The sequence below is a fragment of the Anthonomus grandis genome, chromosome 6 (assembly GCF_022605725.1).
Source record: "Anthonomus grandis grandis chromosome 6, icAntGran1.3, whole genome shotgun sequence".
In the NCBI taxonomy this organism is placed as follows: domain Eukaryota; kingdom Metazoa; phylum Arthropoda; class Insecta; order Coleoptera; family Curculionidae; genus Anthonomus; species Anthonomus grandis.
The window spans coordinates 31,459,743-31,474,672 of record NC_065551.1 but is presented as its reverse complement, the minus strand read 5'-3'; the positions used below and the strand labels follow the sequence as shown (position 1 = coordinate 31,474,672).

Genomic DNA, 14,930 nt, shown 5'->3' with positions numbered 1-14,930 from the left:
TTAAAAAAATGTGCTGCTACAGTGTAGAAATATAAAAATTAATAAACCAAATTAGATTTAATAAAAGTATCAAGTGATTGCAAACACCACTTTTCATACAATGGTGCAAATTATTTATCATTATCATTGCGATTAAATAATTAGCCACTTCAACATTTTATTATAAATGAGGCACATGACCACTTCAGATCAGAACATAATTTATTGTCAACATGAGGTATTATTGGTTCCTTGCATTTGTGCTGTTACTAGCTTTAAGTGCTAGTGCTGGTGCGAAAATTAAAGCCACTAGATACACTCTAGATTTGCAAGGAAATAGTAAGATCGAAGGCTTGTACGACGATTGGTGGCAGAATGCTGTTATTTACCAAGTATATCCGAGAAGTTTCAAGGATAGTGATAATGATGGCAGTGGGGATTTACAAGGTAAGCAAAATATTAGTAGTAAGTCAGTAATAGTTGTGGTAAGACTTATGATTAAAATAGACCAGAAACTTACACACTTTGGCCAAGTAATAAAATTGGAACAAATTATTAAACTCTAAAATTATTAACATTTATTATTCTGGACTTAACTGTACCGGATGATGACGGACAATACAAAATACATGACGATATATAACTGTTTTGGTACACAAAATAATATTAATTTAATAAATGTTCAAAATGTTGTTCGTTATTGAGCAACAAATTTCCAAAAAAATACCTTTGAAAAGAAAGGCTTTAGTAATTCTCTCATGAAGTAATTTGGAGCATCTGTTAATTAATTAATAAAATCCCTTAATTGTTTAAGGTATAATTGACAAGATGGATCATTTTGTCAATACTGGAATAAATGCTTTTTGGCTATCACCAATTTACAAATCGCCACAAGTGGATAATGGTTATGATATTATGGATTACAGGGACATTGGTAAGAAAGTTGTGATAAAAATTTGTTAAATAAAGAAAACTGTTTCAGAATTGAGTAGCTTGAATTGAAATGACCTTTTTCTATACTAACTGAAATAAAATTTCCTTATTCTCGATTTTAATGATCTAGATCCTTTGTATGGAACACTTGAAGACTTAAGAAAATTGGTTGACGAGGCTCACAAACGTAACCTCAAAGTGATTCTGGATTATGTTCCCAATCACACGAGTGATCAACATGCTTGGTTTTTAAATTCAGTAAACCGCACTGCCCCATATGATGACTACTATATCTGGAAAAATGCGACTTATGTCAACGGAACAAGAACACCGCCGAACAACTGGGTATGGCGTATTAGTAAAATAAATGAATAATTATAATAATATTTATATACATCACAGCTAAGTGCCTTTTATGGCTCCGCATGGGAATGGAACGAACAAAGACAACAATATTACTACCATATGTTTGCAGCTCAACAACCAGACCTGAACTATAGAAATCCCAATGTTGTTAATGATATGAAAGACGTACTGAGATACTGGCTTAACTTTGGTATTGATGGTTTTAGAATGGACGCAGTCAATACTTTGTTTGAAGATATACTATTGAGAGATGAACCGCCATCAGGTAATCAGGTGTTATTTATAATATTCGTTCACACTCCTAATTTATTGTTTATTTCAGGTAACTCCGGTATATCTCCAGATGATCCAGTTACTTTGGACCATATTTATACCATCAACCAAAATGAAACGATTGATATGATTTACCAATTTCGTGAGGTTTTGGACGAATTCAGTGCTCAAAATAAATCTTATAATAGGTACATTTGGAGTTTAAATAATTTCTGTTTCACTACCACTAAAATGCTTTTTACAGGATAATGATGACCGAAGTTTACGCGACGCCAAACATAAGTATGCGCTATTACATTAACGAAGATCACACAAGACGTGGTGCTCACTTTAGCTTTAATTTTTGGACTTTTATTTTAACATTGAATAAGGATTTTAACGCTTTTCAACTTGCTGAGAGTATTCAGTCGTGGCAAGCGGAGTTGCCGATTGGATGCACCTCTAATTGGGTGGTAAGTACCAACGTATTTTGTTACTAACTCAAAAACTAGCTTTTACTAATTTTGTTAATAAATCCTTAAATTATTTTAAGCTTGGTAATCATGATCAACGAAGAGTCTCAACAAGATTAGGCGTTGAGAATATTGACGCTCTTAACATGCTTATTGGAATTTTACCTGGCGTCCAAATTACTTACCAAGGAGAGGAAATTGGTGCAGAAGATGGTAAGTGGAACAAGTGTAATAGATCTCGTTTTGTAGACGAGATCGACAACATTTTTGATCAGGCAAATGAAATATCATAAGCCTTAGAAATTTGCAGGTTTGTGAAGGTATAAGAACACTTTTATCAAAATTTTCTTGAAAACCCCATTATTGTAAAATATTTACGGCGTGTGCTATATGTATCATACCATTATGTAGGAGCCGAAATCCAGATATCGTCCAAAAATATTACACAACAAATACCTTTGCGCCTAAATTTAAATCTGTATTTATGATTTATGCCCTGGCGCTTGGTAGTATGTATTTTTAAATCGACTGTAGCCATAAAGCTGTTAGTTCTAACTTAAATTAAAAAGGATCAATAAATTGATTGATTCAAGAGCAGAGTCTGAGGGCATGTTAAAAGAACATTGAGGTAGTTGCCATGGTTTTTTCATAAATGGTATTTTTATCCCTGTTATCCGCTCCAGCACAGTTTTATTAGTGGTTGTTTGGGACCAATTAAGAAAAAAAACCTTAAATTTCCAGAAACAGTTTTGCTTAGCTTCTCTGTCATGTTCTAAGTTGATTGTTGTTCCTCTGGGTCATATTTCTCTTTGAGCGAGTTGGCTGATGTTGCTATGTTTGAAGAACCTTTGTTTAAAGAACCTTTTGAAGAAGTCGTTTCCCTTGCTGTTGATATATTTAGTTCTTTACTCGATTTCTCAGCTGCCTTAGCTGATTTGGTCTTTTCCCCAAAATCATCTCCAAAAAGATATTTATCAATCTTTTGATTATCTGCAATTTCTTTGGCCTAAGTATTTAAGATTGTAGACACTGATATTGATACTGACACTGATACATTTTTTGGTGCAAATCTCATTAAAGATTAGCTGCAACTTATAGTAAGATACGACATAATTTCTTTACTTAAAAAATTCATCCCCATTGCTAATGCTGAGCGGCTCTGATCTAGTTGAGTTTGCCAATATCAAATGTTTTGATCAGCTTTTCTCGAAAAAGATGACAGACTGGGACTTACTTCCTCATTTAATATTGGGGCTTGGAGACTTTCACAATTTGTTGAAAAAGAATACTTCTTCATAATAGTTCCTATATTTTCCTAACCAAAACCTTTATGCAAAAAAAAGGCACCTAGTGACTATTCCATCATGTACAAGAAAGGTCCTCATTGACTCACCTTCGGGAAACCTCTCTCAAACAATTTAACAGTTTAAGGTCAGTCACATCTTTATCCTTTGGGGCAAAAGTCAAAAATCAGACAGATGGTCTGGTATTTTCCTTATAAGAATTTCGAGATCTGGACCTAGGTATAAGGCGAGCTCGAGAATCGATATCGTGCTTGTGTTGGACCTACACGTCGTCGCAATTCTTCACGAATTAGACACTAGATCTTAATGACTAAGAACTTTGTTGACGCCTTGTATTATAGGAGGACTTAGAGCTTAAGACTCTATTACGGCCTTTGATATCGCCCGAAAACTTTCGATCCCCAGCATGGCGTCTACTTGATCTAGTTCTAGATCGAATTGACCTTTTAGCAATTGTTTGGTCTGATAACGCCTACTCGAGCCCCTTAATACGAGCCTCCAAATCTTTATCTGTCCTTCCCGCATCCGTTTCTTCTAAAATATTCTAAAAACTTAGTAAGATTCCTCAAATAATTTCAGATTAATAAAAATATAAAGAATTGTCTTACCCGCATCACACAAAAAAGCAAGATGATTGACAAATGACAGGCAATAATACAGAAACCTGGAACTCTTCTTCTTCTTCTTTAAAATTTGTGGTCCAAGTGTAAGAAGCACTACTACAAGTATAAGCAATCTTAAGGACGAGGTGCCGAAATATAATTAGAATCAAAACATCTGAGAGCCCAAAGAATCATATAAAAAAATGGCGGGAGTCAATTTGGTCGATTGATGAAGCTTAAAAACAGAATCGCAAGAATGAACTCAATGATGAGGGAACAAGCTATAGAGAATCAAGAATCTGGAAGAAAACTAGGGTATGCTTACGGGGAAACGAATTTCTTGAGAAAATTATTAAAAATGCTAGTGCTTGACAAAAAGGATAATACCAAATGGAAAGACTGTTTTGAGGCGCACTGGCCATAAAATAAATCAAACTCAGTCTGTTTCTATTAGGCTTAGACATATAGACAAATCCTGATAAAATAAACTTCTTCAAAGTCGAAGTACCAGCAGGAATCAATTGAGGGATCAACGCTTTTGACGTGTAGTCGTTAATAGTTTTTTAACCTGAGAAACATAGCGCCTTAAATGTGAAGAACACTGATCAGAATACCTTTCCCCACAGCATAACTGGACAAATTAACTAACCAAGGGAAAGTCAAAAGTCCAAGAAAATTAAGGGAATTCGAGAAATGCGAAAGAACCTACAAAAATGTCTGCCAAAAACTATAACCCTAAGAACGTCACGGAAACCTAGGAAAGTTAAGGAAACTCAAGAAAACTTAAACTGCAACATAATAGTAAAACAATATAAAAACTATGTTGTGATATGGGAGTCCTATACCTTTTATAGTTTCAGTTATATTCCAACTTCTCCTAAATATTTTAAACAATCCCGGATTATACTGTCCAAATAATCCAATAAAGCGTGCTTCACGAAAGATAATCTTAAAAAAATACCCACCTTCAGTAGAACCTAAGTTACTTGAATTTGTCTATTAAAACATTGAGTCAAGTTTTATTTTACAGTTCTTTCAAAAACTTATTATTAATTTTAGGTGAAGTTACATGCGAAGAAGGATACGACCCTCAAGCAATTAAAAATTGCTCTACCTATAACATCACAACAAGAGATTTCGAACGTACTCCCTACCAATGGGATAACTCAACCAATGCAGGTACAGTACCATATTATTATCTCATTGAAGGCTCTTTATATACAATTCCAATATTGTAGGTTTTAATGAAGGCCACAAAACCTGGCTTCCAGTTAGCGAAAAATACCATAAAACGAACCTGGCTGCCGAAAGCCTTTCTGGTCTTAAGAGTCACTACAACGTGTACAAACAAATCGTAGAAATCAAGCAGGAGTTTAAAAATACCACAAGAGATATGCTCTCCTTTGGAAGTCATCCGAATAACGTATTTTATTGCGAGAGAAAAACTGATAGTGCTCACTATGCTTTGGTTTTCAATGCTGGCAACACCGAGCAACCCGTTTACGACTTTCTTGATGTCAATAGTACACTGGAAGTTGTGATTTCTAATGTCAATAGTCAGTATAAAAAGGGGTAAGTCTTAATCAATTGAATTTGATTATATTGTAAAGCGTTTCAAAATTAATTTTTATATAATCTTTTTAGAGATAGCTTTGAGATACTGGGGAACCTGCAGGCTAAAGAATCGCTTCTCCTTAAGGTAACACCTTTAGAAGAATAGAGATTTTGTGATCAACATTTGATAAGTTTTTATACCATGTCACATAATAAAGAAAATTTTTTTAACAATGGTGTTTAATTTCTTCATAGTTTTTTTTTGAGTTGCAACAACCTGTTTGTTTGCCTATAAACAAATAAAATTTGTTGCATAGTATCGGCTATAAAAAGTTTGGAAAAAAATGTGACTGAAGCAACGATGACTTGAAATGCAGGTGACTGGGATATAATCCTCTGTTAAGAGCAATTTACGTATAAATGTTTGTACTGGAATGTCCTGCAGATGAGAGTAGTGATACTAAAGCCATACTTCTTGGCCTTTAACAGACATCCAAAGTTAACAACAATATGAAAACATAATACTTATTAATATACATGTAATTTTTTTCAAGTCCTCAACTAACTTTACATCTTACTTTTGGCATGAAGATTCCTGTCCGTACGATAGACCTGGTAGCAGCCTGTAAAAAGCTCCTGGTCATAAAGGCTTGGTTGAATCCATCCACAGATTTGTAAAACCTATGGCTCTTAGTGTTGAGGCCTCGAACATTTTGATATTTCATGGATAGGTTTCTGCTAGTTTAACGAAGGCTTTGACGAATTTACCAGTTTTGGCACTTCACTGCTATAAATTATTTTAGGATTAATTTCACCTGCTTCTAGGCGTTCATGGAGTTGTTTCCTTAGCTTTCTATGGAGTTCTAACTGCTGGGAAGCCTTGTCATCTGTTATAGAAAGATGCCTTAAAGTAAGGCTGCTTTTAATCTGCTTTAAGCTACGAATAACAGTTGAGGCAACTTGGGTTGATGGACAAGCTACTTGTATTGCTCTTTACTTATTCTCAGTTTTCCTATCTAGTAGAAGGGCGTTAAAGTCACGTTTGCTTATAGTAATATTTGGAGCGCAGCCCTTTATGACATCAAATGTCAATCTATTAGCATCCTCTGACCAGTTGAACACTTTATTAAAAGTAAGACTTCCTAGTTTCTTCTTCTGTGTACTCTTGAAATAGTTCTTGGACATTGACAAGACTAATCGTTGAAACTGATTGGAGCACAGTCTAGAGAGGTCTTGCTCATGAGATTTTATAATTCTTTTCTACAGAAAATTGAATTTAAGTAATAGATTCCTCTCTTCCACTTCCTCTAAAAGCTTTTTGAAGTATTTACCACCTGTAGAGCGTCATTGGAAGAAACAGGAGGAGTAGATGATGTTGATTTACTTGAATTCTTATTACAGTGCCTGTAATGTAAGTTGATCCCTGTTTAAGGTTTGAATTTTTACAGTCCATAACATGCAGGCACGGGCTTGTAACTCAGTGGCAGTTTTAATTCACAGAATATTTTACAAATCAGCAAAGAGCAGTAGTTCCTATGGATAGCCGAACAACTGATGCCTATCCTATTTAGGAACACAATTAGTAGTGCATACATTGGCTCATAATGGATGATCAGGTAAACCTTTACTAAGCCAGTGACCTTAGCTCCCTTGGGCCTAGGATGTGACAACAGGGACTCAACGGACGTATGTCAAACATATTAAATGACACCTGAAAGTGACAGATAAAACACAAATATTAAGCCTGCATTTACATTGATACGTAATTACGGATCCGTTGGGATCACGTGATTGCTATCAGCCAATAAGAGAACCAAAATCGGGTTAAAGCCGTTAAAAGTTGTTAATTTCATTGTAAAGTCGTAGGTACTTATAATTTTACTTATAAACCTAATAGGCACATTCAGCTGCGTTGGATCTAAGAGTGTCTAATCAAATAGTGATGACGTATCATCAAATATCTTGCTCGACATTAAGATCTCAGAAATATATTATTTACTTCCTAAACTATAAGGATTCCAGCTGAGATCTCCCAGTCACGTAAGAATAAGTCATAGTCATATCACATAAGTCAAAAGGTTACAATAGTTAATATTTACTGTAATAGAGACCTAATACCCAATAAAATAAGGAACTAATTTTGAACACTGTCAATTATTCACAAAAGAGGTGTCACATATTTGAATACATTCACATACATTCACACACATTGAAATCACATATATTAAAACACAACCTTGTTTATAAATGAATATTTTTTATTACATTCAAAGCACTAATACAGTAAAAAAATTAAATATAATAAAATCACACTATGAATCTTATTTATTTTGGTCAGTCAGCTTCATCAAGAATGATTCTCTTGGAAGCAATGGCAAAGAATAATTGAAAAAGTCACTAAAAAAAAAGAATAAAAAATTATAACTAGTTCTCCAGTTTTCGGTTCTATTGTAACTTACCCTATATTGTACTGACTATTTAAACTTTTGGCGACAATTTCCATTGTAAAATTTTGCAAAACAAAATTAGTGACGAATTGCGATTGGTCTGCAACATTAAACAAACCAGCATAGTCCACCCTGTCATCGATTGATCTTCTAAAGTAGAAAACACCTTCGATATTACCGCCCCAGGATAACGTTTCTATGTCTCTCACTATCTTAAATTCTTTTTTGACCTGAACAGCTGTTTTGTAGATGTTATAGTGACTGTCTAATCCAGAAATGTCTTGCGCAGCTAAGTTGGTATTTAGGTATTTTTTACTTACTGGGAGCCAGGCGGAATGACCATCGTTAAATCCTAGAAAAACATTATACGTTTTTATAATACCATATTATTTAAAGATAGAAGTATATTTTACCGGCATTAGTGGAATTATTCCATTGGAAAGGAGTACGTTCAAAGTCTCTGCTAGTTTCACTAAAGGTGCTGCAGTTTTTGATTGCTTGGGGATCATACCCTTGCTCACAAGTTACTTCACCTTTAAATAAAAAGATCTATGTTTATTCATTGCAAATATTAACAGCCGCGTCTTTACCATTTTCTTGTCCAATTTCTTCCCCTTGATAAGTAATTTGAACTCCGGGCAAAAGTGCAATAAGCATATTAAAAGCATCCACATTTTCAACTCCTAGTCTTGTGGAAACCCTTGTATTGTCGTGGTTGCCAAGCTATAAAAATATAATCAGATAATTCGGACTTAAATGATGAACTACTACATACCACCCAATTAGGAGTGCTTCCAAATGGAACATTAAAATCGAACAACATAATATTATGGGCTAGTTCCATAGCAGTGAAGTTCATTTTAGTTTCTTGGATAAACGTTATGAAGTTGAAAGTGAAATGGGCACCTAGTCTGGTATTATCATCACTGACGTAATACCTCATGGTGTCTTCTAGATTAGCGTATACTTCGGTCATCATAATTCTAAAATGAATAGTTGATGTTGGTTTTATTATTTGCAAGTTAATACAAAATATTACCTGGTTGATAGGTTGCTGTTGTTAGCATTGAATTCTTCTAGAAGATCACGAAACTGATAGATGAGCTCGTAGGTTTCATTAAGGTTGTTAGTGTAAATATGATCTAAGAAGTCATGATTATCAGCAGAAACGCTGGTATTATCTGGAAAAGCTTTAGCTTAAGGAATAATAGCAGATACAGTTTGTTGCTCATACTCGTTTTCATTTAAAATTTTAAATATAAACTCGCCATGAACTCAAAGAATTTCTTGAATAAGGTGTATGAAGAATGAGGAAACATTTGTAAAGAGCAGCAACAACGATATGAAAACGCTATAATGAAACTCATTGGCAAAATATTAGGAGCTTACTTGCAAGTGGTTCATCCCTAAAGAATTCGTCTTCAAATAGAGCCACAACCGCGTCCATTCTAAAACCATCAACGCCAAAGTCCAACCAGTACCTTAAAACGTTTTTCATTTCTTCTACCACTTTAGGGTTACGGTAGTTTAAGTCAGGTTGGGCAATACTGAACTGATGCAAATAGTACTGCTGCCTTTGGTCGTTCCATTCCCAAGCAGACCCTCCAAAGTAACTTAACTAAGGAAAAGAATTACATATCAGCATAATTTCATAGGACCTCTATTTCATATAATAAATGTAAGCTTTTCTCACCCAGTTATTTGGCGGTGTTCTAGTTCCGTTAACATATGAGGCATTTTTCCAAATATAGTAGTCATCGTACGGAGCAGTACCGTTTACAGATGCCAAAAACCATGCGTGGTGATCACTGGTGTGGTTTGGTACGTAGTCCAAAATAAATTTAAGATTGCGTTTGTGAGCCTCATTAACTAGCAATTTCAGATCTTCTAGACTACCATAAATGGGGTCTAATTGAAAGAAATATATAATCTTTTATAACAATGAAATAAATAATACGTACCAACATCTTTGAAGTCAGATATATCGTATCCAGTATCTACTTGTGGAGACTTGTAAATAGGAGAGAGCCATACTCCGTCAATACCAGTTGTTACAAAATAATCTAACTTATCGATTATTCCTAAAATGATACAAAAATGATACATTTGCATTAAAAATGCATTAGGGTACTACCTTGAAGATCTCCATTTCCATCATTATTGCTATCTTTAAAACTCCTGGGATAAATTTGGTATAAAACGGCATTTTGCCACCAATCATCGTACAAGCCGGAATATTTTCCCAAAAGTAATGGACTTTTCCTTACCTTAGAGTAATCATGTGCGAAAGAAAGACTTGTGCCCAATAGCACCAAGAATAAAATATATTTTAGATACTCCATTACTATTTTACCACAAATTTTAGAATGATTCCATTCACAGTGTTCCAAGGCTTTTATACAAATATCGCAAGGTAATAATCCCAAATTCCAAGCACTTGACTTCGATTCTTGGGACGCTAAGTGGCTTCAATAATTTTTTTTTATCTTAATTTTTAAGTACCTCATCCTATTTACTTTTTATGAATTTTAATAAGTTATATTGTAGTAAGATTAGGGTTTCTTGAAATACTTATATTGATAATTCAGTTTAAAGGTCTCATTTATACTTTTTGAAATAGGCAAGAGATATGAAACACGTTGCTTTTGAAAGTTTACATTTGTTTTCCAAGATGAAATTTAAGAAAGTCGGCAGTACCAGGTAGCGATTTGTTTTGGATTACGTTTTAAAATAGACCGATAAGAACGCTCCGTAAAATTAGAATTATTACCAGCTGTAACTGTATGTAATTTGGATTAAACAATGCAAACCCTGTCGGAAAAATCGGGGTGCCGAAATCTCCAACTACCACACAAGTATGTAAAGAATTGTCATTTCGTTATCTATATTATGTTAAGAATTGTCTTTCGGATCTTCTCTTATAAATTCAGTAAAGCAAATATTGAAGAACTTATTTCCGAAGAGCGAAGAAAGTCCGGAATTGCAATGCAGATTATTACTAGAATAAATATTAAAATAATTTTAACGGCCTCGAATATACAAAAAATTATTATATAGGACATCTGGAAAACGTACAAAAAAACTACGCCGATTTACATCCAGAAACTGGAAATTATTTTGAATAAATTTTTTAACTGTAACAAATGCCTGAAAGACATAAACAAATTATTCCAAATGCCTGGAATAAAATAAGATATTATTTTACCTTTTTCAAGTATCTTCATTGGGGTTATTCCAGGCATTTCAAATAATTTTTTACGGTATCTCACATAATTTTTCATCTCCTCCAGGCTTTTGGAATCATTCATAAATTAAAATACGCGGTGTACAAAAAATAGTCAACTGATTTATTACACACTAAACAGAATGTCTAAAGAATACTCGATAAATTTATTTACACGGTATTTATTTATTTCCATTTAAAAGTGCCGCCAATATTAAGACTTCAACTGGCCGTCTAGCGGCGAAGGTTCAATTTAATAACTCAAATTAATTAATCTAATAATTTCTCGTTCACATACCTACGAACTTCTGTAATTTCGTTAGTTTATTTCAATGCGTCAAAGAATGACCTCGTCCAGACATACACTGGGTGGAAAAAGTCTCAAATATGTTTAATGAATAATAACTTACGAGTACTAGAAACATTCATATACATAGTATTCATTTATTTCAATTTAAAAGTCCCGCCAATATTCAGAACTTCAACTCGCCTCCTAGCGGCGAACGCTCTTTCTGTATAAGGTAAGAAACTGTCTACGGCAATTTTCGACGTGTATCCACAGATGTCGCGAGGTGAAACAGTTGCTATATCCTTGGTCATTAGATCATATTAATATTATTAATACAATAATTACCTTAATATTATTATTATTATTACCGTCCGATATAGGCAATAATACCTTGGAAGTTCCATCAACGCCTCCCCATGCACTTGAAACTTAGGATATTTTTGGAATGTGGTTTGATCCATTAATATACCTGTATCAATGGATCCAAGAACAAAATTCTAGAATAAATAAAGATGTTAGTGTTAATATTTTTTTACGGTAAAATAAAGGTTTGCAAGATTGAAAAAAATTTTAAAATGAGTCTCGCCACAAGAATCCCGAGAAGCAAATGCTATATCGCAGATGAGATTCGACTAAGGGCATAATAAACGTCTCTAATCCTTGCATCAATTCCCAAGCTACCAATTTTGAGGTTTAGAATTTAAAGCACATAGGCAATGATACTTAAGATTAGGATATTGCTCTTAGAAATCTCGAGGGTCAGCAAGTAAGAATTGCACCAATCTCGAAGAAAATTCAGACACGAACCGATAGTTTGATGTATTGTCCCTCAAGGATAGTGGTATCATCAGCAAATATAATAAATTTTCGAAGGATCTTTAAATTTGGAAGGTTATTGGCAAGAACTAAAAACCCTAAAAGTCCCAAGGAACCTTAAGCAGGCAGGAGGGAACTTTTGAAGTACTATTTTTTAATACCACGGCCTGTGATCTATCACGGATATAGGATACGAGCCATCCCAACGCAACAGCATAAAATTCATTAAAATCTAGCCTGCGCAATAGAATTTCGATAGATCAAACGCCTTAGTGAAATCAGAAAATACGGCTGCTGCTATACTAGCCTCGTTGAGGTTTAGATACATCTGTCTTATAGATGAAAAATAGCCATATTTTGCTTATAAGCACTTCTCTATTCTTAATGATCGATTCTCCAACCTGTATATTGAATGAAATCTTATTTTCAGAAACTTAAAAACAAATACAAAAATAATGCAATTCATTTTAATTTTTAGAAATACTCTTAAAAAATTATAGAATAGACTTACAAGGACTTCTTCGAACGTCTAAGTAAAACAGTAAAAAAATAAGCATGCTGCTAAAAATAGGTTGTTTCCATATAAAAAAAAAATTTTAATTGCACACGTTATCTCACAATAAATAAAAGTACAATACTTGGAGAACGTATCTTTCATTGGTATAGGTTATTATCAATTTATTTTGAATAGCTATTTAGAATAAGTTATTATACTGAAAAAAAACACTTAACAAAACATTCACAGCTGTTAGATTAGCTATTATTAAATTATTAGGATTAAAAAGTATTATGATAATCTGGCACATCAATTTAATGGTAAGAAATTCTCTACGTAATTAAACAAAGAAAGGAATAATGGTTCGGGCAAACTACCAATGGTACTTCTTAAATTCATCGACGATGATGCGATAAACTTTTTTAACGTTATCTATTTAATAGAAAAATGGCTGCTATCAACATACCCTACTTAAAAAACCTTAAGTAAAAGAATATTCTGACCATTGTACAATTGCTCAAAGTGAAGACAAAGTGTTAGTATTCACTTTGTCTTAAGTAACAATCAACTAAACTTTAGAAGAGACTTGGGCATAAAAGAGGCTCTATTTGGTGTGATATCTATATCCAAGTAAATATTATAGTACCTCGATAAAGCGAGTGAAGAAACACAAGTATCTGGGAAGCTAGATAACTGATTCGCTAGGCCAAGACATAAAAATCTGTCTGTAATGGAAATTTAATTAATGAAGTCTGAATGTTAAGATGTGGCGTATTTTCCGTTCTTAACTTTGACGTTCTTAAGACCTTAGAGGACGTAATCAAGATGAGACTGGTAGATAATTAGTTATCAAAAATGGACGTTTTGGATAACAGTGCAGCTTACGACTACGTTAGTTCAACAATCTTGAAAAATAAACTCCATCAGGTAAATGTTCCACAGGATATTACCAACCTTATATTGCGTCTTATGACAAACAGATGTATACTTCTAAGGGATCCTACCAATCGAGTGCTCATAGTAAACAGAGGGCTTATTCCACAGGGTTCTCCAATCTCGCCATTACTTTTTAAGTTATATACTGACTCGAGGCATACCATGGATAAGAATGTCAACTTGATTAAATATGTAGATGATGATGATCTAGAAGTATTGGTCCAGAAAATCAATAAGTCCCTGAGGAACCTTAGGCTTTCAAATCATCAATCGGAATTTTCCACTATCAAACCTGCACAAATTCAGTTAAACATCTTGGCATTATCCTACATAGACACAAGACATGGAAAGAACACAATAAGGGAAATTAATGTCATGAGATGTTTAGCTAGTACATGGTAAGAAACAGATCCGAGAAGTTTATTCTTTCTATACAAGGAGACTGTTAGATCTCACCTTGATTATGGCTTAAATCTTTTAGAGAAGCTCGACAGAATTCAATTTCAAGCCTGAAGAGTGGCGTTAGGACTCGTGAGATCAATCTCGATAAACATAATACTAAGCCAACTTGCAGATATGCCCTTGAAGGTCAGGAGAGTTTGATTGACTACTATGAAACTCAAGTTTAAAAGCCAATAAGCCATAAGCCAACGATTTATAAATTAGTGGTCGTGGTTAAGTTCTTAAGATTGGTTAGGTATTTTAGTGAAAGAAAAACAAAGGTTCAAGTGAATCTCCTTCACGTCTAGTATTTTAAACATTTGTACCTAATTCTAGTAACAGTTTTACGGTCCATAGCTAGTTCCTCTCTAACACTTCTACTTGATCGTGTTAAATCCACTTCTACACATCATTTGTTGCAGTCGCCCTTTTTCCTGGACCCTTTCAATAAAAGAATTTTGCACTTACTAGTGTTAGTATTTGATGACGAAAACTTGTGTCAATATTGGAAACTACATTTAAAATATTTAGTGCGCAAGAACTCGATCTATTTTTTGACAATGCGTAATCTTTAATTCTCCAACCTGTATATTTATAAGTCGATATGTCAGGTTATAATAAGTTTTGTCATATCAAGTATGGGTGTGTTCGGGTGTTATATTGACTATTTTTTTATAAAGATTTTGTCTTTTCATGTAACCTTTGGGAGACTAAATATTAAAATAGGTGGATGAGCTGTGGTGTTCTTATCAGCTAGTACCAAGATTTTAAGATATTTTAACTTTTTTTGTAAAAGAAGGTTTTCTTTCTTATTAAGGA

General features: G+C 33.8%; 2 protein-coding genes and 1 long non-coding RNA gene across 3 annotated transcripts; 1 reads left to right on the top strand and 2 right to left on the bottom strand.

Moving 5' to 3' along the window:
* Positions 1-189: 189 nt before the first annotated feature.
* LOC126737258 (maltase 2-like) lies at positions 190-5,697 on the top strand. The gene is made up of 10 exons (XM_050442066.1): positions 190-426; positions 794-913; positions 1,043-1,257; positions 1,315-1,543; positions 1,601-1,739; positions 1,796-2,003; positions 2,084-2,216; positions 4,969-5,088; positions 5,148-5,481; positions 5,554-5,697. The coding sequence occupies exons 1-10, from the start codon at positions 213-215 to the stop codon at positions 5,627-5,629; spliced, it is 1,788 nt and encodes a 595-aa protein (XP_050298023.1). The 5' UTR covers positions 190-212; the 3' UTR covers positions 5,630-5,697.
* Positions 5,698-7,700: 2,003 nt separating this feature from the next.
* Positions 7,701-10,281, bottom strand: LOC126737257 (maltase 2-like). Its single transcript, XM_050442065.1, has 10 exons — positions 10,045-10,281; positions 9,872-9,991; positions 9,604-9,818; positions 9,300-9,528; positions 8,950-9,091; positions 8,686-8,893; positions 8,501-8,633; positions 8,324-8,443; positions 7,923-8,262; positions 7,701-7,860 (listed from the first exon to the last, which is right to left on the bottom strand). Exons 1-10 carry the CDS (start codon positions 10,250-10,252, stop codon positions 7,785-7,787), a joined length of 1,791 nt encoding a protein of 596 aa, XP_050298022.1. The 5' UTR covers positions 10,253-10,281; the 3' UTR covers positions 7,701-7,784.
* Positions 10,282-11,347: 1,066 nt separating this feature from the next.
* On the bottom strand, positions 11,348-12,876 carry LOC126737988 (uncharacterized). Its single transcript, XR_007661181.1, has 3 exons — positions 12,750-12,876; positions 11,791-11,919; positions 11,348-11,724 (listed from the first exon to the last, which is right to left on the bottom strand). It is a non-coding gene; the product is annotated as an uncharacterized LOC126737988 (long non-coding RNA).
* Between the last annotated feature and the right edge of the window lie 2,054 nt (positions 12,877-14,930).

What these genes read in the sequence shown, in the direction of transcription:
- LOC126737258 (XM_050442066.1), top strand. Translation starts at nt 213, where the DNA reads ATGAGGTATTATTGGTTCCTTGCATTTGTGCTGTTACTAGCTTTAAGT. An exon ending in GAACACCGCCGAACAACTGG is followed by an intron (nt 1,258 to 1,314) that starts GTATGGCGTATT and finishes TATACATCACAG; the next exon opens with CTAAGTGCCTTTTATGGCTC. An exon ending in AATAGTCAGTATAAAAAGGG is followed by an intron (nt 5,482 to 5,553) that starts GTAAGTCTTAAT and finishes TAATCTTTTTAG; the next exon opens with AGATAGCTTTGAGATACTGG.
- LOC126737257 (XM_050442065.1), bottom strand. Translation starts at nt 10,252, where the DNA reads ATGGAGTATCTAAAATATATTTTATTCTTGGTGCTATTGGGCACAAGT. An exon ending in TGGAAATGGAGATCTTCAAG is followed by an intron (nt 9,992 to 10,044) that starts GTAGTACCCTAA and finishes GTATCATTTTAG; the next exon opens with GAATAATCGATAAGTTAGAT. An exon ending in AACAGCAACCTATCAACCAG is followed by an intron (nt 8,894 to 8,949) that starts GTAATATTTTGT and finishes TATTCATTTTAG; the next exon opens with AATTATGATGACCGAAGTAT.